Here is a 27,796-nt window from a genome sequence, read left to right on the forward strand (position 1 = left end):
TTATTTCGTTTTTTTTGCCACATAAAAAGTATTCTTCTCACTTCAAAACATTATGGTTGAACCACTATAGTCACATGAACTGTTTTAAATATGTCTTTAGTAGCTTTCTGGGCGTTTGAAAATGTAAATTAACTTGCTGGCAATGGAGGCTTCACTGAACCATCGGATTTTATCAAAAATATCTTAATTTGTGTTCTGAAGATGAACGAAGGTCTTACGGGTGTGGAACGACATGATAGTGAGTAATTAATGACAGAATTTTCATTTTTGGGTGAACTAACCCTTTAAAGTGCACTACAAAAGCATATTCAGTACAATTAAGCATAAGCACATTTCTTATTCACAAGGGCTGTGATACACCATCTTCTTTGAAATCAATGCAGTAAATTGGCTTGAACTTGAGGCACTAGAACACTTTAACAAAGAGGACAACACCACATCAAAAAAAGTAGAGGTCCACTGAACTTTATCAAGCTGATGTTTGTAAAACAGAAACTTACTTTGTTACAGAAACAAAAAAAGTCTGCAAGATCAAGGAGAGACAACAAATCAATGCCCAGAATGATTTTAATGACTATATCATGCAAAAATAATCATCATACTCTATAAAGAACATCAACTCTTATCTTTTCAAAACCAGAAAATTGCCTCTAAATTTTGGTCCACCAGTCGCAAAAATCAAAGGAAAGACATAATCATGTCTTGATTTGAACAATTGTATATAAAATCACACTTAGTGAGCAGATCATACAGTTTAACACTTTTTGACATCAACAAATCGCTCTGTTTGACACAACAATAGAATATAACAATCACTTGTGCACTTCAGTCTCAGGCAAGAGGCCATGAAAAGAGCTTTAGGTTTGTGATATATAGTCATCACAAAATACACAAATCTAAAAAACACCTAGCTGAGTTTCAGAACAACTTAAAGCATGGCTCAGATTCCAACCTCTGAAAATGTCTATGTATCTTCTAATCAGCACAAACATAAGCTGATTCTGATGTTTCAATAAGACTTCCGCAATCATTCGAATGACTCTGTAAACTAGACACAACTCAGATTTGTTGAACGATTCAGATGATGAATATAACAAGATTGCTGATGTTATTAGTAGATTATTGCAGTACATGTTCTTAATAGATGTTTTTTTTATTTATCATTATTATTATTTTTTGATCAAGGAACGTTTTAAGACTCTGACACATTACTGCTGGTTAACAAAACACAACACTGGTTTGTGTCATGAATGGAGCATCAGAGTGAATCTCACAAAACGTGCAAGTAACATTTCATTTTTCAAAGAAAATGAAGCCTTAGGACTATACGATTTTTTTTTTCATTATTACATTGGCATTATTTTCATGAAAATAAGCACCGCCCAGGTTACTTATTTCTATTACCATAATAATGATAATAATAATAATAATAATATGATCTAAAAATGCTTTACTGTTTAAACTATATACCATTTTTTTGCTTTGTGGAATTGCTTAATTGTTGTAAAAGTAAATACAAAAAATCCCTAAAAAACTAAAAACAGCTCTCTGTCCCTCCATTGACAATCCACGCAATTGACACTGACGCTTCAAAATGTTCATGAAGAGATCATAAAACTAATCTGTATGAATTGAGCGCTGTAATTCAAATTTCGATCACTTTATATGATTTTATACTTTTTATACTTTTATTCACGTATAAACATTCATCAACTCACACATCAGTAGTGATAAACTGAAGCTCAAGCATGTTTGCTTGATGCGTGTGAGAACCAATGAGGTTCATTCGTCACTGTAAACCCGAATAAGTTGGGCTAACTCAAAAAATTGGAGGTATTCATTTACATCAAATTTTTTTAGTTTTAGGCCCGGTTTCACAGACAAGGCTTAGTCTAAGCCAGGATTAGGCCTTAGTTCAATTAGGATATTTAAGTATCTTTTATAAACGTTCACTAGAAAAAAAACACTGTACTGGTGTGCATCTTGAGACAAAACAATGGCAGTGACATATTTTAAGATATGTCAGTACAAGTTACTTTTAGTTAAAACAGCTCAAACATGCATTTTAGTCTAGGACTAGCTTAAGCCTTGTCTGTGAAACTGGGGGATGAAGTTCCCAATTTTAAGTAAGCAGAACTATCAAGTTTTGAGTTTGTAGTACTCATGCATGTTAATTGCTCCTAACTTGAAGTACTGAGTTAGCTAACTCATACATTTTAATAGCAATTAACATAAAAGATTTAGTTACTTAACTTTTTTATTTTGAGTTCTTGCAAATCAAATGAGTTATTTACTTCACTTTAAACCCTAATAAGTTGTCAGAACAAAATTTTTAAGCTAAGAAACTCAAAGTTTAAGATTTGTATTTTGTACTCTTACATTTTTATTGTTCTTAACTTAAAATATTGGAGTTCACTAATTTATACATTTAACTTAAAATTATCAGGTTATCTCAACATAAATATTTTGCTAGATATAACAAACTAATTCAGAAAATGCCAACTTGCTAATTTGTTAACAATAGCATGGTATAGCACTTACTTAATGAGTACAGCAACTTAAAACATGTACCCTTAACTTAAAACATGTACTTAAAACATGCTCTCAAACCAAGCAGCATCGCTGCTTGTCACCATGATGGTAACTCTCTAAAAACCCACATTAACAGAAACTCTTCTAAATTGGCATAACAAAACAATAATCACTACTAAATCTCTCTATATAACACTTAATTTTAGCATTTACTCTCCCTTTCGAGTGCCATGGGCAAAGCATGCTGGGAAATGGAAATCCTAGCCCGCTTTCAGTTAAACTTCAGTTAAAATGGGGGGACTTCCAGGTTTAAGATGGAGTAAGATGTGAGTTTTGTAGCTCCGCTGATTTTCACTCAAATTTCATTAAAACAAGACAACATAAAGCTAGTTAGTGCTCTCGAATCCTTAACAGTGTTGCAATCGCAATTTTCTTGCTTAAATGGCGTCAAAGAAACAAGGAAAGAAAGATGTCGCTGAGGGAGAAAGTTCAGCCGAGACCGCGGGCTCGATGGTAGAAGCCAGCTCAACAGCAAGTAACGACCCGCTGCTGCTTGCAATTGAATCTCTCCGAATGGAGCTAGGCAAAGTTAAGACTGATATTAAAGAAAGTTTAAAAGGAGAGATTGCGACGCTGGAGATGAAAATTGATGCGAAGTTTGGTGCAATGCAGTTAATCATAAATGACCATCGCACAACTCTCGAACATCTTGAACAGACCGCTACGGCCTCATCAGATGCTGTTACGAAACTACAAGCTCAAGTTAAAAGTCTGTCCGAGCAGGTGTCAGAAATAACAGAGAAATGTAACTGTTATCGATCTGGAAGGCCGTTCTAAGAGGCAAAATATAAGAATCGCGGGAATCCGAGAAGGATTGGAAAACGGTCAAGGTGCTAGAGAATTTGTAGCTAAGCTGCTCATGGAGGTGCTTGAATTAGATGAGCTTCCTGTCCTGGATTGCGCACACCGGGCTCTTCGCTCCCGGCCTGAGGACAGTGACCCACCGCGTCGGTTTATTGCTCGGATACACCATGGCCATACTATGGAAAACATCATGCGCAAAGTGTCATCACAAAGAAAGCTAACCTTTAACAGTCGTTCCATCCAGATCTTCAGAGCTGTGGTAAAACATCGGGCAGCCTTTTCCAGAGTTAGACAGATCCTTCGGGATAAACCCGGTGTGAAGTTTGGCATTCTGTATCCAGCGAAACTTCGGGTGACGTACAGCGAGGAAGAAGCTTTTCACCGACGCAAACGAAGCATGGAAATTTGCAATCGAACAGTTTGGCACAGATAAGTAAATATTGAGTAACAACTCCGAGATTAACAATGTAAGTTTTGTTTGCATTTTAAAAAAGTGTAATTACAATTGACTTTCTGTTAAAATTTCTAATAAAAATATTTAAACACATTAAAATAAATGAGTTCATACAACTCAAAACAATGAAACAGTTCATGCTACTTGCAATATGTCAGTGTTGTGAACTCAAAAGAAAAAGAAAGTTCTAAATACTCATAACAGTTAATTTAACTGAACTAATTTGTTTAATTTAAGTTTAAGTATTTTAAGCGTTAGGGTTACAGAGTTGTGTTACGCAGCATGTTTGAGCTTCTATAGGAACCAATGAGGTGTATTCTCATGTTACGCAGCACGTTTGAGCTTCTGGAAGAACCAATGAGGTTCATTCTCGCACACCAAGCAGGTTCGGTTGAGCTTCTGTTTATATTTGCTGATCAGTGTTTGTATGTGAATAAAAGCCTAAAATCAATCTGCTTATCATATAAAGTGCTCGTGTCTTTTCAAACAATTTGGACTAAGCTGCTCGATTCATATGGATTAGTTTTACGATCTCTTTATGAACTTAAAGAGCGTCAAAGTGGTAGTTGCATAGACTGTCAATGGAGGGACAGAAATCTCTCAGATTTCATTAAAAAGATCTTCATTTGTGTTTCAAAGATGAACGAAAGTCTTGCGGGTTTGTAAAGACACGAGGGTGAGTAATTAATTACCTTTTTTTTTTTTTTTGGGGGGTGAACTAACCCTGTAATTCTTTGGATTTTGGGATGAAATAGGACCTAGACATGTTCCTGATGGGTTTCGTGAGATTCACTCAAGAACACATTACATCAGCTTTGCATGGCGACAATTAAATACATTAAATGATCACCAGATCCTTATTCAGGATTCGACCGTACAAATGGAAGGCTCTCAGTGGCATCGCAATATACATCCCAAATGGACAGCCTCACTGTTATTACAGTTTCTATGATAAATATGGCCCAATAAACAGTTAGCACAGATATCACTGACCCAGCTTCACAACAGTCTCACAGAAACAGTAAATCCATGTCAAAACACATACTTAAGATAGAAATTACTTTTTTTTCTTTCTTTTTTTTCAAATAACAACATGTCAGTGCATTCAAAGTATCTTAGAAAATGTCTGGTTTGTCATTATATGATGGTTAAAATGGAACATTTTAAATGAAGACCAGCTTAATACCACTTAAAATACAGGACTGTATTGCCAAGCACACACTTGAATGTATTGTTGATGTAAGTAGCTGAACAAAATTTATACAAGATTGCACTTTAAAAAGTTCTCAAGTGTACTTTAGGATGTTTCAAACATTTAAAGGTTTTTCAATATATTTCACACTTATTTTAATACACATCAGTATTCAGATATATCAGTTATGTTTTTGCAAATTTGTGCTATTTTAGACTCTTTCTGCACCGAGCAGTTATATAATGACTATTTTGCTCTACCTTCTATTGGTTTATGTCCCAAATAAAGGAACCAGTTTATAATGTGTAATATAGTACAAGTACATAATGATAAACAGCATTCTTCATAGGTTTAAGTTATATAATATAGTTAACCCAAATTTTGCATATTTTCTGTGAGGTCGATGGCAAGAGCTCTGTAAACCAGAGAGTTTCTTTTGAACAAAACTGTTAATCTAAACTACTCTACTCTGCACTAATTGGTTCTGACCAGTTAAATTTAACTACTCATCTACTAAAGTTACAGTAGAAGACACAAAACTCAAACAAAACTAGTCTAAACCTGTAAAAACAGCCAAGACCTGTGCTTTGATTACAGATGTCTGTGCTATTAAATATTGTCAGTTGATTAAATGTTGTAAACCACAGTAATAATTGAACATATCTGTACTTTAAAAAAAACATTTACATAGTCTTTAAACTGATTTAGCCATATATATTCTTTATATAATCCTAAATGACTATATATATATATGATTAGCTGTATATTCTTATTAATATCTCTCAATACATTATTCCCTCTTAAATATATTCACTTCAGATTGGACAAAGACTCTTTTTAAAAGATGTCTCTAACTCTTACACTGTCTATAATCACGCATATCTCTCTTTATTTCTGTTTTACTTTGTTGTATTTTAAAGGATTTGTTTTGTTTTGACTCATTGGGAAAGAAATCTCTACGAGTACCCGTCTCCTCTATACGTCTGCTCGGCGTCCTCCTGGATGTATTCCTCGGTTTTCTCCCAGCTTTTCGCCCATCCCCCATTCAGCTGTGTCGTGGCCCCATATGTTTTGGCGGGGCCCCCAAGCCCGGCCTGGCCTCCAAAAGGAGCGTGGCTCAGCGTGATGTCACCGGTCTCCTCCGCCAACTCGTCTTCATCGATGAAGCCACACTTCTCATCGCTGGTCTCCTCTGGATCTGCCCACGGCTGCTTCTCGCCGGACGCAAAAATCCCATAGAACACCACACCGCCGTAATGCACCAGAGAGGCGATCAGGAACACATTCTGCCATTCTTCACGAGTCTGGTGGACAAAAAAAGAGACAATTAAGAATCCAATCTTTGACTTTTTGTAATCCAGAAAAAAAAAACAATGCAATTTTTGTAAATATTATGTAATTTCTTGTGGCTATGTTTAGAATGGAATGCTTGTCTACTGCGCAGAAGGCTGATTCACTGCATACTTCCTACACTCTAAAAAATGCTGGGTTGTTTCAGCCCACATATGGGTCAAATATGGACAAACCCAGCGGTTGGGTATAATGCATGTCAATGGGAACTTCGTCTATAAGAGTAAAAAAAAACAAGCACAGACAAATTCAAATTAAACCCTGCGGCTCGTGACGACACATTGATGTCCTAAGACACGAAACGATCGGTTTGTGCGAGAAACCGAACAGTATTTATATCATTTTTTACCTCTAATACACCACTATGTCCAAGTGCCTTGAGCATCCGGTGTGTGAGGTCTGAAAACGTGCTCTGATGATGGAAGTGATCTCTCGCGCTTATACTTCCCTTTAATGGTAGATATAGCGAACTGTGATAACTGATATTTATATGCATTTTATTTAAGTATACTACTGTATGCTGTCTGCTACAGCATCTCATTGATTTATATCACAACCTATCAGAATTTCATCTTACTTTTTGGCCATATAAATAAGTGCACCAAATAGCATGTTCTTGCTCAGATTGGGCCTCTGAATAAAAATGAGGTGCTTTTTTTGTCCTCAAGTATGAGCTCCATATTCTTACTATGTCAAACTATGAGCCATAAATGCCTGATGTATTAAATATGATACTCAATAAAAACACATATACACACTTTTCTTTTTTTCTTTTTTGATATTTTGTATAAAGGTTCAATGAACTGTTCCATTAAAAGAAAAAAAAAAAAAACATGATTAAATGAATAAAGAAAATGAAGATAATTTCGAGATTTCTCACCTTATTTTTGGTCATAGCACCTACAATGAGAGGGCAGACCATTCCAGAAAGTGTGCCCACTCCATTAGAAATACCCATCAGTATGCTGGCATACCTTGGCGCAATGTCCAAGTGGTTGACATTAAAACCTTAGAGAGGGGCCGGATAAAAAAAAGAAATTCAGAAATATTGGGAAACATTTATATATTTCTGAATGCAGGTCAATCAAAATGGGATTTCAAAACTTGCAATGAAGTCAATAACATGTCAGTGTGTGACAACAGAACTGTAAAGTGTCTCACCTGATATAGCAAAGCCACTAAAACCAACTGCTAGCACCAGAAATGAGATGGCCACACCTTTACTGTGAGAGAAACCAACCACTAACAGCAGCGTGGCCTCCATTCCAAACCCTGCAGTGAAATGGGTGGGTCAAAGGTCATACCAATGTTCTATTAATTTCATAAAAGATACAAAAAATGTAATCAAATATGGTCACACTCACCTCCGCAATTCATGATCTTTCTGACGGTGGTGGTGGTTAAGATGTTTTTGCTGCGCAGGAAGTCAGCCAGTTGACCGCCAATTGGCACTATGATGGTCATAACCAGGTGGGGTAGAGCAGAGAGCATCCCGACCTGACAACAGCCACAGAAACCATCAGTGCTCCTGACATCACCTTACAGGGATAGTTCATCAGAAGTATGAAAATTTAAAAAAATAACCATTTACAAAACATACTCACCCTCATATCATTGCAAACCTATGTGACTTACTTTCTTTCGTTAAAATCAAAAGGAAAAATTTTGAATCCCTGAGCCACATTTTCAATACAGTGGAGATTTTTATAATATTTGGGACTTGTAAGTCCCCTCCACTAAAGCTTTAACACTCATTTGCACTTCCCTTGTGAAAAAGAAGTGCTTTTAATTGTAATGAATGTGCACTTATAGTGTACTTCAAATTTCAAATTAAATATTTTATATATGTACATTTAAAAAAGCTGTATAATATAAATGAAATAAAATGCCACTTAAGTGTACCTTAAGTGTCCACTTTCATGACTATGTTTCTTAACACACTTAAGTACACTTTGTAATAATTCCATTGTTTTAATAATCTTTTGTCATGCTTTAAAGAAGTACACTTATTTTGATGTGTCGGCTAACGTATTAAAGCACATGTAAAGTACTTCATTATAGTTTTAACAGTAGTGCTATTTGATTTAGATTTAAAGTTAACATATGTACTAAATTACAACTTCAATGTGTAATTACAAATATATTTAAATACATGACATACAAGTTTCAATAGAAATGGCATTAAAGTATTTTTTAGTTTACCATACATTATTGTCAGTACATTCGGCAGTAACTTCAACCATATTTCAAAGACAATAGGAGTAATTGTGAAATTACATAAAGATGTACTTAAGTCCTAATAAAAGTGCGTCAAAAACACATTTAATTTAATATAAATTTACACTATAATACATTTTCATTTAATTTTGAATGACATGCAATTAAGTGTCCGAAAACATTACATTCAGTTCACACTTAAGTATATTCTTTTAGACCTGGTTTCACAGACAGGGCTTAGACTAAGCCAGGATTAGGCCTTAGTTTAATTAAGGCATTTTAGTAGCTTTTATAAACATACCCTAGAAAAAAACATTACTGGTGTGCATCTTGAGACAAAACAATGACACTTACATATTTTAAGAATTTTTTTTTGTGCTGTTGAGGGGTCAAGAATAAACATAAAATGTATTGTTTATAAAAAAGTTTTGTTTATATTCCATGCACCTTGTTGGATGTGTGAAGTTGCACCAGATTAATCATATTACACTTCTCATATTTTAAGATATGCCAGTGCAAGTTGCTTTCAGTTAAAACAGCTCAAACATGCATTTTAGTCTAGGACTAGCTTAAAGGGTTAGTTCACCCAAAAATGAAAATTCTGTCATTAATTACTCACCCTCATGTCATTACATCCCCGTAAGACCTTCGTTCATCTTCGGAACACAAATGAAGATCTTTTTGATAAAATCCGATGGCTCAATGAGGCCTCCATTGACACCAAGATAATTAACACTTTCAGATGCCCAGAAAGACATATTTAAAAAGTTCAATTGACTACAGTGGTTCAACCTTAATGTTATGAAGCGACGAGAATACTTTTTGTGCGCCAAAAAAACAAAATAACGACTTTATGACAATATCTAGTGATGGGCAATTTCAAAACACTGCTTCATGAAACTTCGAAGCTTTACGAATCTTGTTTCGAATCAGTGGTTCGGAACATGTATCAAACTGCCAGTGGTGAACCATTGAAATTTAAAAAACACTTATGACGTAACAAAGCCTCGTTTACTGAAATCGCATGACTTTGGCAGTTTGATACACACTCTGAACCACTGATTCGAAACAAAAGATTCATTCAAAGCTTAATGAAGCAGTGTTTTGAAATCGTCCATCACTAGATATTGTTGAATAAAGTCGTTATTTTGTTTTTTTGGCACACAAAAAGTATTCTTGTCGCTTCATAACATTAAGGTTGAACCACTGTACTCACATGAACCATTTTAAATATGTCTTTAGTAGCTTTCTGGGCATCTAAAAGTGTTAATTATCTTTCTGGCAATAGAGGCCTCACTGAGCCATCGGATTTTATCAAAAATATCTTAATTTGTGTTCCGAAGATGAACGAAGGTCTTACGGGTGTGGAACAACATGAGGGTGAGTAATTGACAGAAATTTTCATTTTTGGGTGAACTATCCCTTTAAGCCTTGTCTGTAAAACCGGGGGTCTAAGTATATTATTTCTGTAAAACCCTTTTTAAAAAAGTATGCTAAAAGGGTTGCACAGATTAAAAGCGTATGTCTCATGTAGCAAATTTTAGACATTTTAGAGCTTATTTGCGCATATTCCTCACACAAATTCACTGTATATCTTCATAAGATTTAGTGCACAAGTCATATGGACAACTTGTAAGATACTTATGGTACATAACAACAGCTCAGATATTATGCTCATTTTCTCCTAGTTTTCCACAGAAAAACAAAAGTCATACAGGTTTAGATGTTTGGATTTTTTTGGGCTGAACTATATCATCGATAATGAACAATGTCTGGCTCAGAAACACTGAGAAAACACTGCAAACCTCTACAATGCTATTTAGCATCCTAAATAATCAAATGTGTGGCTCAAAAATATCCCTAAAATTGTAATCCTTAACAAGCCCTGACTTATAAAACCCCAAAACAACTTGTAAATCGCATGCTGCACCTATGAGGCAGTTTGACCAGCAGAATCAAAGCAGTGGTTCAATTACACCTGTCAGGCTTGCAGGATTTATATCACTCTCTCAGCTCAGGAGCCCAAGATCAATAACAATGTCAGGTTTCATTTATGCTCGCCACTATGAACACACATATCTGAATGCCCAACATCTCAAATACAATCCAATACGGCGACTCAACATATGACAGCGGTGAATAAGGGTCAAACACGACAGATTCAAACTGATGCCTGACCAGAAAGGATTGCATATGAGACCGATTCATACAGCAAATACACAAGCACACTGTCAAATACTGAGACTTGATTAATGCAAACACATTTTCTCCCTAAATTCTCTCACCTTACTGATTTCAAAGCCAAACACTTCTTCGAAGTACGCTGGCTGACTGATGAGCAACAGATAGAAGGTCCAGCTCCGGCAGAAGTTGGCCACAATGATTGCATAGACCGGCATGGAGGTGAAGAACTTTCTCCAGGGCGTCTTGTATTTCTGTAGAAAAAAGAAACATGTTAATAAATTTATAGAAGACCTATAGCATGAAGATTTTAAGCAATCAAAACAGTCACGATTTTGTAATTACACCTTTCTACAGTCTCTCTTATTGACATTCAGAAGTTGCACGCATGGAATTTTGATTAAGTAAAATATTTTGAAAGAAACAAACAAATAAAAACAAAAATATAGATGTTTCAGTTTCATTTACAAGAACTTTTAGTTTGTCTTGTGTTTCCTTTCTGTTGTCATGGTTTCTAGCACATTTATCATTGGTCATCATAGTTACTTATTGTTTTATTGATTTCACACACCTGTTCCTTGTTTTGAGCCTTGGTTAGTTGTGTATATAATGCCCTCAGTTTCATTCTTTCATTGTCTGGTGTTGGATGTGCTTATACACACAGTTTCGCTGATTCTTTAGGTTGGATTATTCTCTTTTGATTTGTTTAACAAAGTTACACTGTAATTTAGATCCGCTACGCCTCACCTCGCCTCATCTTCTTCCTCAGCCTGAACATTAGTATTTATTTATTTACACTTAACAGCATGTAATGGATTTATATTCTCAAGCCGAGCAACTGCAATTGAGATGAAAAGGAATCCTAAAAGATTCTCAAGCTCTCTCCAGGGCAAAAGCTCTTAGAACTCAGACAACTTGAGGAAAAAAACACGATTTGCTTCTTGCTATTGCTAATACCTTTCTACTATAAATTGTTGTTAATTTTACACAAGCGTTCAATAGTTTGGAGTCATTTTTTAATGTTTTTGAAAGAAGTCTCTTATGCTCACCAAGGCTTATGGAAGCTTGTTTCCGCCACTTAATAAAAAAGGTAATTACATTAGTTAGTTTACATCTCGCAATTCTGACTTTTTTTATCAGAATTGTGTGATATAAACTAGCAATTGTGAGAAATAAAGTCAGAATTGTGAGATAAAAAGTCAGTTATCTTTTTTTAATTTTTTATTCAGTACCGGAAACAAGCTTTCATAAAGGCTGCATTTATTTAATCAAAAATATATAGTAAAAATTCAAATTGTAATTTATGTATTTGATGACAAAGCTGAATTTTCAGCATCATTACTCCAGTCTTCAGTGTCACATGATCCTTCAGAAATCATTCTAATTTGCTGATTTGGTGCTCTAGAAACTTTTCTTATTATTTTCAATGTTGAAAACAGTTTTTGCTTCATATTTTTGTTGGAACTGTGATCCTTTTTTCAGGATTCTATGATGAATAGAAAGTTTAATTAAACAGCATTATAAATGTTTTTACTGTCATGTTTGATCACTTTAATGCCTCCTTGCTAAGTACTGTGTGTGTGTATATGTGTATATATGTGTGTGAGTGTGTGTGTGTGTGTGTGTGTGTATATATATATATATATATATATATTACTGACTCCAAAATTTTGAACACCACTGTTACCCTGTAGCTAATAGACATTGAATAATACCCAAATTTGATTTCATGGATCTTCAGATTTCTCCAGTGGAAACCACGCAAGAAAACGTACCTCAGACGGCCCAAGTAGTTTGGCACTTTCTCCAATACTCTCCTCAATGTAAATTCTCTCTTCATCTGTGATGGTGGGATGATCTGCTGGGCTCTCATATGAAACCAGAATCCAAAACATGTACCAGACAATCCCAAAACAACCTGTAGCCCAATGGAGAGAAAATCATGGAAAACAAGAATAGTACCCTCAAAACTGAACATATTCTATTATCATTTCAGAGTTCACAGTCAAGATTATAAACCTACCATATATGTAGAAGACAGAAGACCAGCCTGAGTACTGCACTAATATTCCAGCCAATGGCATAGCGATCACAGCACCCGCGTATGAACCTGAAACAGGGTGTTTGTAAAGGTTTTATTTTGGGTATTCTGTGTTATGTGGGCTTTTAAAAAGGCAAATTGTATTTACCACAAAAAGAGGTGGTTGCTAGACGACTTCTCTCTAGGGGTGGAGCCCACTTGCTCCAAATTCCATGGCATGCTGGGTAGGTCACACCCTGGACACACAGAATATTTTATATACAATAAAGATTTTAAATATTTTCATTATAAAATGTAGACATGGTCAGTACAAATCTGCTGAAGTTCAAACTGAGCATCAGAATAGGGACAAAAGGTAATTTATGTGACTTTGAACATGACATAGTTGTTGGTGTCAGACAGGCTGGTCTGAGTATTTCAGAAACTGCTGATCTACTGGGATTTTCACGCACAGTCATCTCTAGGGTTTACAGAGAATGGTCCGAAAAATAAAAAAATATGCAGTGAGCAGCAGTTCTGTGGGTGAAAATGTCTTGTTGATGCCAGAGGTCAGAGGAGAATGATCAGTTTCAGCTGATAGAAAGGCAACAGTAACTCAAATAAGCACTACAACCGAGGTCTGCAGAAGAGCATCTCTGAACGCAAAACACGTCAAACCTTGAAGCAGATGATCTACAGCAGCAGAAGACACACCAATGCCACTGCTGTCAGCTGAGAACAGGAAACTGAGGCTAAAATTCACACAGACTCCAAAATTTGACTATGGAAGATTGGAAAAACATTGCCTGGTCTGATGAGTCTCGATTTCAGCTGCGACATTCAGATGATAGCATCAGAATTTGCAGTAAACAACATGAAAGCATGGATCCATCCTGCCTTGTATCAGAGGTTCAGGCTGCTGCTGGTGTAATGGTGTGAGGGATATTTTCTTGGCACACTTTAAGTACCAACTGAGCATCATTTAAACGCTAGAGTCTACCTGAATATTGTTGCTGACCATGTCCATCCCTTTATGACTACAGTGAATTCATCTTCTGATAGCTACTACCAGCAGGATAAAGCTCCATAATGCTTCGTTCATCTTCTGAACACAAAGTGAAGATCCTTTTAATGAAATCCGAGAGCTTTCTGTCCCTCCATAGAGATCCAATGCAGCTACCACTTTCAAGGTCCAGAAAGGTAGTAAAGACATCATTAAAGTACTCCATGTGACTCCAGTGGGTTAACCTCAATTTTATGAAGCAACGAGTGCTTTGTTTGCGCAAAAAAAAAACATAATTTACCACTTTATTTACAAAATAATATTATCCACTGCATGTTAACACAACATAGTCAGCTCTCGCGTGAACACAACACTCATGCTTCGCGATGCTCTTGTGAACGCGTGGTGCAGATCAATATTTTCGCAAATAAAGTGGTAAATTGTTTTGGGTTTTTTTGGTAATTAATGACAGAATTTTCATTTTTGGGTGAACTAACCCTTTAAGCCTAGTTCAAGACTAAAATGCATTTTTGAGCTGTTTTAATTGAAAGCAACTTGCACTGAAATATCTTACAATATGTCAGTCCCATTGTTGTCTCTAGATGCACACCGTTAATGTTTTTTAAGGCATGTTATAAAAGCTATTTAAATGTCCTAATTAAACTAAGGCCTAATCCTGGTTTAATCTAAGCCCTGTCTGTGAAATCAGGCCCATGTCACAAAGGTTGAATCATCTCAAACTGGTTTCTTGAGCATGACAATGGGTTCAATATACTCAAATGATGTGGTGGAACAGGAGATTCACATCATGGATGTGCATATATATATATATATATATATATATATATATATATATGGAGAGTTTGGTTCCAAAACGCGATAAACCATTTATAAAAAAAAAAAAAAAAAAGAGTTTCCGCCAAAATCCGTACTGTATCTGGTCGGTATTGAAAAGTCATTTATTAATTTTTCGCAAACAGTAATGGCGGCGCTCTGAATACACCCGGCATCCTAGTTTTCCTTACCTGCTTTGTACTTTGTGACAAAGCAGAAAAATGACAGAAAAACAGAACAAAAACAGAAAAATGAATAATTTTGACGGCATTGATGAATCTGTGGTGGTTTCTGCGGTGGGGAAGAAACGCAAGTCATCGAAATGTAATCATTTATGTGAGGAGATTAAGAAGATAAGGCACTCGAGTCGGGAGGAGGAAAAATGCCGGCTGTTGCTTGTTCCACGACAGAATCAAACTTAGGTCACGGTCCCCAAAACTGAATCATGAACAGTTTTTAAAAGCAGTTTTAATACCAATGTACTCGGCAAATGTGTTTATTTTAACCGTGCGGTGGCGCCAGATATTCTTTAATCGGTAATGACAAACGGAGACATAATTTATAACATTAACAAGATGACTCGTTGAATTCATTTTGGGAGCGACAACTGAATGTATTTTTAGTCAAATGCCTGTATATAAGATTAGTAATGACAAAGTTCAGAGGCTGTCATATATGTGAATCAACTTACTTTGTTGTGTATTTTCAATATGAAAAATAACTTTTATATTGATGGATTAATTGCATTTTGGGAAAAAAAAAACGTGTCATGGATTTATTGCATTTTGCGGAGAAAAAAATAATCTGTTTTTATAATAAACCTTTCTAGATTTGAATTTTTTATGTTTTTATAACCAAAAGATGCTATGTGAAAGTTTGAAACAGAAAAGAGTGGTTTTCATCTTGCATTTTTACTCAAATTAATTAAAATGGATTTATAGCGTTTTGGAATCAAACTATTTATATATATATATATATATATAATCTTTCTCCAGAACAAAAATGCTTAAGAATTACCTTACAAGTCTAACTCTTAACAAATGAACAGTAACGCATACAATCACAATTCAAATAAGGATTAATGATCCGTGCAGACTTGTGCAAACGCAAGCAGATCAGATCTGATTCACTACAAACACACTAATGCCGCTCATTAAATCTTCATTAGCAGCTAATTGTTACAGAATCAGTCACTGATAGACTCAAATTGCTGCAGCAGGCAAAGCAGAGCACATCCACAGAGCTACTGTCAATACACACAACACAAGCTAGTGTGGTTACAATAAAACCTCAAATGGGGTTTAATTCATGTACAGTCAACACTCATCGTATACTGAACAATAGTATAGAATGGCACACGACCGGCACACAGACAAAGCCAGCGAGCAGCTGCTAATTCTCTTTCAATGTTCATCTTTTGAGTTTTGTTTGAATAAGAGATGACATTACAAGTCAGTTTACTCTCCTTTTCAAGCATTTCATTTTTCATATTTTGTTTATTCTCTTCTAAACGGTCACTCATGTGCTTTCAGTGTGTCTGCTGTGCTAATCTACACTCTTAAAAATAAAGGTTACAAAAGGGGTTTTCACAGTGATGCCATTTTTTGGTTCCTCAAAGAACCTTTCAGTGATCAGTTCTTAACAGAACCATTTTTTTTAGCGTGAAGAACATTTTAAAGTCCCCCTGTTGTTTTTATTGTTGTTTATATGTCTATGTGGTGTTTTTAATTTGCTTTAAGACAAATCATGTGCAAATTCATAAGTCAGCACCATCGCTGAGTATTTTTTCTTTTTAAAACTGCAGTGAAAAAAGACATTCTGACGCAACAAACTACCTTGTAACTAATCACGTCAACGTGTGGGTGGGCTTTAGCATATCATTAACTATGCTGCAAAGCAGGGGAGTCTCAATAGAAGCCAGGTTATCCCGGTATATTTTTCTGTTGATATGAAAAATCGGGTACATTTAGCAATATAGCGGGTGAATTATGTATATGATGTATATTAAAATGCTATGATGAACTATATGCCTTTCTCCACTGAAGTTCTGCGTAATTCAAAGCTTTTTTAAGGATACAGATTTTTCAGAAGGCAGCTGTGTGACTCTGAGATGGTGAACGGGAACATGGTTTGTGTAACACATTATTAGCTGTTTGATAACATAGACATGCAAAAGGCTAATCATATTAATTACCGTTATGTATTGTGCAGCATTTACTATAGTAAAGTTGACTGAGTGGATCTCTGAGCTTGAGCGAGTGAGTGTGGGCGGGGATAAATTGCATATTCATAGATTCCACATATACTAAATGAAACAAGGGTGTAGGGTTACATTCAAGCTATTTTAAGGCATGAAGAATTTTTTTCACAGGAAAAAAATATTTAAATATGACATTTTGGTGATCAAAGATGAGTTTTAAATGATAAAATTATTGACTACAGGGGGACTTTTATATTCTAAAGAACTGTTTTCCAGTGTAAAGAACCTTTTGTGCATTAGATTCCATGGATATTAGAGGTTCTGCATGGAACCATCAGTGCCAATAAAGAACCTTTATTTTAGGAGTGTAGAGTCAGTGGGATAATGCACATGTGACTCCTATTACCTTTTTCAAGGAGGCAGATCAAGGAGTTACACTGGTTATAATAGGGACAATATACAAATCCACATTATACAATTTTTTTTCTCTAATAGGTGTTCTCTGTGTTAGTTTAAAATACATGGTTCAAAACCATCCTAAATTAGCATATTTCTGTGAATTCAATCCAGGTAAATTCCAATATCATCTTATTTCTTACAGACAAGAGTCAACAATAGCAGATTTTAAGTGTTTTAACTGTTTTCTCATTGCAAAACAAAGGCTTGATATTTTTTTAACCTGACCTTTACATTGTTTTAACTGTTTGTTTCATAATCATTGAAATTTAGCTCAAAAGTCTTCAAAGGGAAATTTCATCCTGAAAAGAAAATATCATTATTCATTTTAATGACGTGAATGACTTGATTCCTTCACATACAAAAGAGAGATTTTGAAGAACTGTTTTTGTCCATATATTTAAAGTCAATGGGGTCCATAATAATAGTTAAAATATTTTTTTTTTTGTTTCACAGGAAAAAAAGTTACGAGGAATGACATTTTAGATGAACTATCCCTGCAAAGTTTTAAGACTTTAAGCTTTATGTCTAAGGAAATCCATGTTCATTCAAAATGTATTAATGTTAATGCAAATTGATATATGTATATTAGTGTTAACAAATGGAACCTTGTTGTAAAGTGTTACCAATATAAGATCACAGATAAGGATAATAAGTGATTTTTAACACATATAATGTTTAAATATGATTGTTTTAAACTGTACATTTTTGTAATGCCTTGTCCCATAGACTTCCATTGTAAGTGCATTGCTGTAAACACAGTTTATTTTGAACTGAGAGATGAGCAGAAATTATTGTCTATGGTAACTGACATGTTACAAATGCTGTCAAACTAAACTTACATCTGGTTGCTTTAGGGGGGCCGAACCTTTAATATGTCTAGTGTAAATGCTTGGGATAAAACATCTGTTAAATTACTAATTAATAATTTGATAAGCATTGTATGGATTAGAAGAAAGAACAGAGTCTTACTTCAACAAGGCCCTGCAGAATCCTCACAAAGATGACACAGCCGTAGTGCACACGCGCCGCAGAGGGGATGAACATATTGAGTGTTGACGTGAGCAGGATAGCAGCACCAAACACCCTGGAGATTAAAGTGTGCAGAAAAAGAATCTGATCATACTTTATAATTGTTTGAAATCATGGGCAGTACTGTATAAAATCGGCAGCAACCTTCAACTGACTGAAGGTAAATCTGTAGTGCAGATACAAGAAACTGAGCAGGAAATAAATGCCAGGACTCGACGTTAAGAACATTTACTGTATAGACAGTTGTACCCGAAGGCATCAGTGTCTAGCGGAGAAATCATTCTAAGAAAGGGCGGGAAAACACATGTTTTATTAATTGTGTGTGAAATCTAATTTACATAGGGTGCAGCCATCTGTTTTAATGTGTGAAATCAAACTCATGTTAGTCAAATGGAAATCTCAAAATTCCTAAAGCCGTGATTTAAGGACAATTAAATCAAAAATCGACATTTAACAGGTGCTCAGGCACACTTGATCCTTTATATACATCTATACTACATCTCAAAATGGCAGTTTTGTGCACTATACATCATTTAAAAAACGCAATTTACAAAATTTGTTTTCATGGAACATCATTTGACCAAAGATTCATTTATATTATACATAAAAAAGTACATGTAAACTGCAAAATCTATATCTATATATAGATTTTGCACTTTACATGTACTCATTTATGTATATTACATTACTATATATATATATTACTACATGTAGCCTATCTAAAATCTAAAAATATTAGTCTATTTCAGTCAAAGGGAGTTTTGTTGAATCAGTCCATGTCTCACAGTGAACAGAAGAAGAAAATGTGAGAAGCACACGGACACGTGATCCTGTCTGCTGGTTAATGAGGTCTCCAGAGGAAAGCGTGTCTGCTCTTCTGCATTCAGGGTTCATGGCAACCAAATAAAGCACAGAAAAGGAAGGATATGGCCTTGATACTGTCGCCTGATATAATGTGAAATAAGTCTATAGGCTATATGTAAATATATAAACTGATAAATAAATATTAAACCGTTTCTAATATCCAAATAAATACGTGTGGTGAATTACCTGTTGGCAGCCAGTCGTGAGGATATATATCCTCCAGGGATCTGTGTCACTATATAGCCCCAGAAAAACGAGCCGTGGATCATTCCCACCGTCTCCGGATCCCAGTTAAACTTAGCTTTCTTAGGGGGGAAAATATATATATATAATTTCAATGTATAAACTTATAAGCTTTAAATGAAACATTTTCCATTTGTTTTTCCTCATAAAATGTAGATTATTTTTAAACAGTGTTGATGTTTCTTTGTCAGATGGTGAGGATGCTCTGACTGACAGGGAGGAGCACTGGCTCTGAGAGGAGGGCTGTCACAGGTTATTCTCACCTCTTTGATTATGATCTTGCCGCCCCTGTGAATGGTGCTGTTATTGACCATGCCGACAATCGCGACTCCGAGGTTACAGCGGATTCCGAACGATATGCAGAAGCCGAGGCCGCTCATGATGGCGATGATGTAGCGACGCGGGAGCCCGAAACACGTACAGTCGCACAGAGGAGGTTTCTTCTCCTTCATTTGCGCGGGCCGTCCATCTTCCGTCAGCTCGATAACCTCACCGGTTTTCTGCTTCTTCTCCATCACCCTTTGAGGATAGACAGCATTGCTCAATTTTGAGAAAAAAAAGACATTTCTTTTCCTATTTTTTTCCTTTTCTTTTTTTGTTAGTTTCTGGAGCGTCCTGGGAATGTTAGTTTATGAAAAATAACCAAATAAGCCACAACATTCGAATATTCGACGATCAACCCTCCTGACTATAAAGTTCCCGGGGAAAAAGAATCCTGGAACGTTGGGCGAACGTTCTGTGTTTGCTAATAGAATATACAAAATACATATCGCTGTTATAAACAGAGAAATACATTTTTTGTTCATTAACTTAATTTTATTCCTCTAGTTTGTGGATGTGAAGTTATCATGTTTCTTTGTTTATTTTATTTAATAATTAAATCCATCAACCATTCAGCACATGAACGGGACAGAGTTCTATTGTACATCTCTGTTCATCTGTCTGATCACGACTTGGCAAACTGAGTTATTTGCACCGCATTGCAGCATTTTTATCTCTTACATCCTCATCGAAATACATACCTATAGCCTTTAAATGCAGACGTGACCATATTTTTTCATAGTACAGGTTATATGTGATTTTTCTTTTTCGTTGGTGACACATTTTTGTGGATGCTTCAACAGATAAATATGCGAAATAAACATTAAAACAAACGAAATACAAAAAAACAAATAAAAACAAACAAACAAAAACAGTCTATAGATTGACTTTTGTGTAGTATCGGATCATAGTGAAGTTTTTTTTTTTTTTTTTTTTTTCCCTGTGATGAAAACCATTCACTGATCCGTTCAGACTCTGAGCGTTTCACAATCTCCGGCATAAAATGCAATATATACAATAACGCTTTGAAAATTTCACTGTTTTCATACAGTACAAATAATTTGGACGATTTTAACAAAGTAAAAAGGAACCGCTGTGATTATTCTGAAATCTAATTGTGAGCTCCTAAAATAAAGAAGCTATCGTTTTTTTTTTTGTTTTTTTTTAATCGTTAAAAAATAAATGATAATAATAATAATTTAATTAAAGGAGCTTATTCTAAGTTCGTCATGTCACGACTTTCTTTTCATGAATTATTAATTGATTCAGGAGCGCTGTGGGCAGAGGAACGATCCTCTGAGGAATTCTTTCATCTCTAGATCTATACACGATCATATCACGATCTTTAACGCACACAGGAATTTCTGTCGTATTTTTTCGTAACGAAAAATGTCGAGAAAAAAACGTCACACTACAAATGTATTAATCATAATGAATGATGCGTTATGTAGCCATTTTTATAGCTATGGTAGGGTAAATGGGCTATTAGACATGTAAATTGTACTTTGACATCGAGATGATAAACGAATAATATTTTTGTAAACATCATTACGTTTTTCTCTCTTTTTTTTTTTTTTTTTCTTTTAATGGAAGGGGCTGATAGATACCTGTGCATGTGTCCCAGGGTTTTCCCGGCCAGATTCCTCAATCTCTCCTTACCGGGAGCCAAAACTCGTTCCTTCATCGTATTCATCTCCAAAGATAATATTCCACTCGATATGAATAAGAAATTTTAATATGAATTGGCTGTGAGATGTTTCAGCATATTCCTTGAGTGTGGAAACCTGAGCAAGTAGCCTATTTTTGACCCAGTAAAAAATGCGTTTTTACTATTCCTTGTAGACGACCTACAAAACACCAAAATAATCAATCAATTAAAATATTGTTTCACAGTCACTGAAATGTCCTTTGAAACTCCCTTTCCCTCTTCTGTAATTCCTCGATTTTCCATTTTGTCGTTATATTTTTAATTACAAACGACTGTAGTCCATCAGAATTCACCTTTGAAAAAGCCAGGAGGAGGTAAATGACAAAGACAGATCAAGAAAAAGAAATCTGGAGAGGTGGAACTCAGCAGTAGGTGCGGGAGCTCGTTCGGTACCGTGGACAGGGAAAGCGCGCGTCCGTCCAGCTGTTCCATGAACCCGCAAGGCAGCGACTGAGCTGCGCGCTCCACACCTGCGCGCTCCCCTCATTCACTCATGAACTGCTAAAAAGAAATGTATTGACATCTAGCAATTAGCAAAGATCCATTAGCAAACATGTTTTATGAGTCATGTTATATTAGTGTTTGATGTATTGAGTGGTTTTATCAGACCGGGTTACAAAGATGCAAGTAATTCTGGCATTATATGGACTCTTGTGACGAGACAATAGAATAGGTTATTGTTGGAGTCAGATTTTTTTTATTTAATTTCGTTCATTCGGGAATACTCATGATAAATCATAGCAAATCCTTTTGGTTAAATGATTTATGAAAACAGGGTAGGGCATGAAAAAAAGACTTTTAAAAAATACGAATAATGACCACAAGAGGGAGCTCAATGACAGGTCGGTATAGCGTCAATGTCTTTTGTTTGCCCGGATCTGTTAAATTATTCATAAATATGTATAAGCAGTGCAAGCAAAAAAAAAAAAAGAAAAAAAGAAAAAGAAAAAAGAAAGAAAGAAAGGAAAAAAAAAAAAAAGAAAAGAAAAATTTGTGTGAATATTCTTCTTTAATTTTTTTTCCGGCTCCTCCCCTAAAATTCATTTTGATTATTTTGTGGGGCATATAAATGTGTAAGTGATGTATGCAGAAAAAAAAAAAAACTGCCAAAATGTTACTTAATGCAGATCAATGTAATCTATTTTTTTTTATATATTAGGCCTAATTTCACCATAATCAAAAGCTAAATTAGCTATAATATTAAAGTAGAATTTTCACTTAAGATAAAATTAAAAACGTGAACAAATGTTTAAACAAATTATAAATAAAGACAAGAATATTCTCTTCGAAAGGCTGTAATGTTTTTTTCCTGTCTTTTTAAAATATGCATAATCTTTTCTGTTATGGACTAAAAAATAATAATGTGTTCTGCACATCAGCACTCTGGTGTTGTCACGTTTTCGAGGACTTTTAGTTTGTTATCATCATTTCCTGTGTTTTCTTCCTGTTTTCATTTTATTGTCACAGTGATTCATTGTTTCAATGATTAGTTCACATCTGTTTCATATTGAGTTCTTTTATCTTGTGTATTTAAGGCCTTCAGTTCTCTCAGTTCATTGTCTGGTGTTTTCTATTCACACTGTTCTGCTACTCTTTGTTTATTTGGATTTCTCTTGTTTTGGATTTGACTTTTGTGGCAAGGGGGGCGTGGCTCAGCGAGGTCTGCAATGGGAGAGAGAGGCAGGAGACGAGTGGTGTGTAAGTAGATCAAGTGCAAATGATAAACACCTGTGTCTCGTTTCAGCAATTGGTGTGGAGAGACCGGTTAAAAGCCACCAGGAAATGGGGAGCTGGAGAGAGAGAAACTGACTGGGAACTCGTGCCATGCGGAGAGACAGTCCATCAGAGCTGGAATTGTATGCTGACTTATTCTGAGTTATATGCTGAGTGATAGAAAGCGCAGTGAGCGCCATTTTCTTTTGTTTGTACCAGAAAACTTTAAATAAAGTCCCAGTCACGCCGACTCTGTCTTCTTCCTTCCACACTTTGAACCACATCACACTGGTGCCGAAACCTGGGAAGGGAGAAGAACGCTGCCACCGTCATGCAGTCCCCGCCAGGATTGCCATTTGCGGAGGTCATCCAATCGCTTGCGGGTCTTCACCAGGAACACCATCAGGCACTGCTGGGCATGAGGGACGATCAGGAATGGTGTTTTCAAGCCCTCGTCCAAGCCCAGCAGGAAGACTGTGAGCTGTTCCGGAGCTGGATTGACCGGGAGGTTCGGGCTACAGGAACTCCATCTGCCCCAGCCCCGCCCACTCACGTGCCTCTCAATAAGATGGGTCCTCAGGACGACCCCAAGGCGTTCATAGACCTGTTTGAGAGGTCTGCGGAGGCATGTGGGTGGCCCCAAGAAGACTGGCCAGTGCGGCTCATCCCCCTGCTGTCTGGAGAAGCGCAGGTGGCCGCACAACAGCTGCCAGTCCAGAACCTCCTGGTCTATCAAGACCTTAAGCACGCCATCCTCCTGAGTCCAGAGCAGCACCGCCAGCGCTTCAGATCGCTGGACCTTGGAGACTGTGGCCGACCCTTCGTGATGGCGCAACAGCTCCGGGACGCCTGCCGCAGATGGCTGATGGCTGAGAAAAGCGACGTCGAGGAAGTCATCGACAAAGTGGTGCTGGAGCAGTTTGTGGCTCGGTTGCCTAGGAAGACCGCCCAGTGGGTCCAGTGCCACCGCCCGACGTCGCAGAAACAGGCCATCCAACTGGCGGAGGACCAGATGGTGGCGTGCCCCGGGGTCGGCGAACCCCTGCCATCTGTTTCTCTCTCTCCCTCTTCCACTGTGTTTTCTCCCTCTCCTTCTCCCTCCAAACCTGTCCCTATCCCTAGGTCCAGAGGGAATCTCCCTCCACGAGCACCACCCTGGTGGAGGGGTGGTCCAGGAACAGTACCAACAGCGGCCCTGAGGGCGCCGCCCAGGGGGGCGGGGTCGACCAGCGTCAGCCCAGCCGCAGCTCCCGTTCCTCCGCTCTCTCCACGCCAATTCCTTGACCCGCTTCCTGTCACTAGGGCGGCGGGGAGGCCTGGGCCAGCCTGTTGCCGTTGCGGGGACCCGGGTCATTTTATTGATCGTGTCCAGTGATGGAGGTGGGGACGTCCCACAGGCTACCCCCGATCAAGCTGGCCTGTACCAAATACCTGTGAGTATTAAGGGGGGTACGTATCAGGCTTTGGTGGATTCGGGATGTAACCAAACCTCAATTCATCAAAGCCTGATTCAACCGGGGGCATTGGATACGAGCCGCGTGGTAAAGGTATGGTGCGTGCACGGGGAGGTGGTAAACTATCCCTTAATGTTGGTGGCTATTCAATTTCGGGGACAAAAGCATAGCATAGAGGTTGCAGTTAGCCCGCACCTCAGACATCCGCTAATTTTGGGAACAAATTGGCCAGGTTTTAGGGTATTATTGGGGCATTTATGTGCGGATGTCTCTTGGAGGAACGAAGAGCAGGGAAGGGGGGTGGTCTCGCAAGTGGGAGAAGCTGAGCGGGGGCCAATGAGAACTGAGACAGGGGAACAGAGCGCTGTTGAGAGGAGAAACCTCGCACAGCGTGATGATTTTCCCCTGGAACAGTCTCAGGATGAAACGCTCAAAAATGCCTTTGAACAGGTCCGTACCATCGATGGGCAGCTTCTCCAACCAACTCGACTGCTCTCATATCCTTATTTGGCTATTTTAAAAGACAGGTTGTATCGAGAGACCCAAGACACTCAGTCAAAACAGGATACAACTCCGTTATTAGTACCAAAAAGCCGTCGGGAAATGCTTTCTGTTTCATTTAATCTCCCAGGTGGGAATCCCAAAAGAGATTCTCACCGATCAAGGCACGGCGTTTTTGTCACGGACCCTCCGCGAACTTTACAAATTATTGGGCATTAAATCAATTTGCACCAGCGTCTATCACCCACAAACAGTTGGTCTGGTCGAACGATTTAACTGCACTTTAAAAACCATGATTCGAAAGTTTGTTCACGAAGACGCCAAAAATTGGGACAAATGGCTGGAACCCCTCTTATTTGCCGTGCGCGAGGTCCCCCAAGCCTCCACAGGGTTTTCCCCATTCAAGCTTCTTTACAGACGTCAGCCCCGCGGGGTGTTGGACGTTCTAAGAGAAACTTGGGAGGACGGACCTTCGGACAGTAAAAATGAAATTCAGTATGTACTGGACCTGAGAACAAAACTCCACACTTTGGGGCGGCTCTCTATGGGGAATTTGTTACAGGCTCAGGACAGACAAAGCCGGCTATATAACAGGGGAACCAGATTACGCGAATTTACACCGGGAGAGAAAGTAATTGTATTGCTCCCAACTTCTAGTTCCAAATTACTCGCCAAGTGGCAAGGGCCCTTTGAGGTCACACAACGAGTTGGAGATCTCAATTATGAGGTAGTACGATCAGACAGGAGCGGGGCTCATCAAATTTACCATCTCAATCTCCTTAAAAAGTGGAGTGAGGCGGAGTCAGTGATGCTGGCAATGGCGGTGAGTGGAGAGGAAGATCTCGGGCCAGAAGTGAACACTAAAAATCAATCTCTCGCTCTGGCCCCAGGAGGAGATCATCTCTCGCCCTAACAGCTCACTGACATGGCCAAGTTGCAAGCTGAATTTGCAGATGTGTTCTCGCCCCTGCCTTGTCACAAAAACCTCATTCAGCACCATATTGAGACCGAGCCAGGCGTGGTAGTGCGCAGCCGGCCGTATCGTTTACCTGAACACAAAAAAAAGGTAGTTCGGACTGAATTAGAGGCGATGCTAGATATGGGAGTAATAGAGGAATCCAACAGTGACTGGGCGAGCCCGATAGTTTTAGTGCTTAAAACGGACGGCTCTGTTCGGTTCTGTTTGGATTATCGCAAGGTGAATGCTTTGTCGAAATTCGACGCATATCCAACGCCGCGGGTTGACGAATTGTTTGATCGGCTGGGTTCTGCTTGCTTTTATTCGACACTGGATTTAAAAAAAGGATATTGGCAGATCCCCTTATCTCCTATATCTAAGGAAAAAACAGCTTTCACAACGCCGTTTGGATTACACTAATTTGTTACTCTACCTTTCGGGTTGTTCGGGGCTCCCGGCACCTTTCAGCGTCTCATGGATCGGATACTCCTGCCGCACGCTGCATATTTGGATGACATTATCATCTATAGTAATGATCGGCAGCGTCATATGCAGCATTAGGTTTGTACCTAATTTTTCGGACCTCACCAGCCCACTGACTGACCTCACTAAAAAGGTAGCACCAGATCCGGTCCAGTGGACGGAGCAGTGCCAGCAGGCTTTCACCCAGATAAAGGCTGCTCTGTGTGGCGGGCCGCTCTTGCACTCTCCTGACTTTTCTCTCCCTTTTCTGTTGCAGACTGACGCGTCGGATAGGGGGCTTGGAGCGGTTCTGTCCCAGGAGATAGAGGGTGAGGAACGGTTGGTGCTGTACATCAGTCGTAAGCTCTCAAAGAGAGAGACGATGTACAGCACCATAGAAAAGGAGTGCTTGGCGATTAGATGGGCTGTACTTACTCTCCGCTATTATCTCCTGGGACGGGAATTCACTCTCTGTTCGGACCACATTACAGCCCTTGAAATTCAAGGTGGTTCACAGGCCGGGGGTGCAGATGGCTGTGTCTTTCTCTCCAGAAATGGGGGCGGGGGGAGGCTGCAGGCCGGAGGGCTCCCCGGCCTGAGTCGGGCGGTGGGGGTATGTGGCAAGGGGGGCGTGGCTCAGCGAGGTCTGCAATGGGAGAGAGAGGCAGGAGACGAGCGGTATGTAAGTAGGTCAGGTGCAAATGATAAACACCTGTGTCTCATTTCAGTAATTAGTGTGGAGAGACCGGTTAAAAGCCACCAGGAAATGGGGAGCTGGAGAGAGAGAAACTGACTGGGAACTCGTGCCTTGCGGAGAGACTGTCCATCAGAGCTGGAATTGTATGCTGACTTATTCTGAGTTATTTGCTGAGTGATAGAAAGCGCAGTGAGCGCCATTTTCTTTTGTTTGTACCAGAAAACTTTAAATAAAACACGAGTCCCAGTCACGCTGACCCTGTTTTCTTCCTTCCACACTTTGAACCACATCACAACTTTGTTTAGTTTATTAAACTTCACGCTGCATTTTATATCCGCTTAATCTCTCCTTCATCATCATCTTCAGCCGTCCATGACAGGTATCAAGCAGAAATAAAATTTAAACAAAATTTATTCCTTTTTTTTTTCCTATGGGGAGTATTATTTGATTTTAGACAAACTGAAAAAAACAGGTTTAAACCGGAAACCATGGTTTTCGATTAGACCAATATGAAAATAGACTTTAAATAAATTACATGGT

The 27,796-nt window shown here is 37.9% G+C and overlaps 2 protein-coding genes across 5 annotated transcripts; one reads left to right on the top strand and one right to left on the bottom strand.

Annotated features, from left to right (window-relative positions):
• Nucleotides 1-549: 549 nt before the first annotated feature.
• On the bottom strand, nucleotides 550-21,890 carry slc17a6a (solute carrier family 17 member 6a). The gene is made up of 12 exons (XM_051884785.1): nucleotides 21,371-21,890; nucleotides 19,706-19,961; nucleotides 19,386-19,504; nucleotides 18,276-18,390; nucleotides 12,980-13,067; nucleotides 12,814-12,900; nucleotides 12,566-12,708; nucleotides 10,895-11,044; nucleotides 7,757-7,889; nucleotides 7,554-7,664; nucleotides 7,273-7,400; nucleotides 550-6,346 (listed from the first exon to the last, which is right to left on the bottom strand). The coding sequence occupies exons 1-12, from the start codon at nucleotides 21,454-21,456 to the stop codon at nucleotides 5,999-6,001; spliced, it is 1,764 nt and encodes a 587-aa protein (XP_051740745.1). The 5' UTR covers nucleotides 21,457-21,890; the 3' UTR covers nucleotides 550-5,998.
• LOC127507579 (zinc finger protein 444-like) lies at nucleotides 19,519-27,496 on the top strand. 4 transcript variants are annotated; one of them, XM_051884787.1, is made up of 3 exons: nucleotides 19,519-19,694; nucleotides 23,216-23,327; nucleotides 23,494-27,097. In XM_051884787.1, exons 2-3 carry the CDS (start codon nucleotides 23,296-23,298, stop codon nucleotides 24,557-24,559), a joined length of 1,098 nt encoding a protein of 365 aa, XP_051740747.1. In that variant the 5' UTR covers nucleotides 19,519-19,694; nucleotides 23,216-23,295; the 3' UTR covers nucleotides 24,560-27,097. The 4 variants fall into 4 exon arrangements, 3 of the variants coding, with proteins under 3 accessions (XP_051740747.1, XP_051740748.1, XP_051740746.1); XR_007928388.1 differs by lacking the exon at nucleotides 19,519-19,694 and adding an exon at nucleotides 27,288-27,496 and having other exon boundaries at nucleotides 22,097-23,327; nucleotides 23,494-24,617; XM_051884788.1 differs by having other exon boundaries at nucleotides 23,216-27,097.
• The last annotated feature ends 300 nt before the right edge of the window (nucleotides 27,497-27,796 follow it).

Source organism: Ctenopharyngodon idella, chromosome 24 (assembly GCF_019924925.1).
Source record: "Ctenopharyngodon idella isolate HZGC_01 chromosome 24, HZGC01, whole genome shotgun sequence".
Classification (NCBI taxonomy): Eukaryota; Metazoa; Chordata; class Actinopteri; order Cypriniformes; family Xenocyprididae; genus Ctenopharyngodon; species Ctenopharyngodon idella.

Bases quoted from the DNA above. Each gene is read 5' to 3' on its own strand.
- LOC127507579 (XM_051884787.1), top strand. From the start codon at position 23,296: ATGCGGAGAGACAGTCCATCAGAGCTGGAATT. The intron at 23,328-23,493 runs GTATGCTGACTT...AAACCTGGGAAG, and splicing joins AGTCCATCAGAGCTGGAATT to GGAGAAGAACGCTGCCACCG.
- slc17a6a (XM_051884785.1), bottom strand. From the start codon at position 21,456: ATGAATACGATGAAGGAACGAGTTTTGGCTCCCGGTAAGGAGAGATTG. The intron at 13,068-18,275 runs GTAAGACTCTGT...CTGTGTGTCCAG, and splicing joins TTCTGCAGGGCCTTGTTGAA to GGTGTGACCTACCCAGCATG. The intron at 11,045-12,565 runs GTACGTTTTCTT...TTTTTTCTACAG, and splicing joins AACTACTTGGGCCGTCTGAG to AAATACAAGACGCCCTGGAG.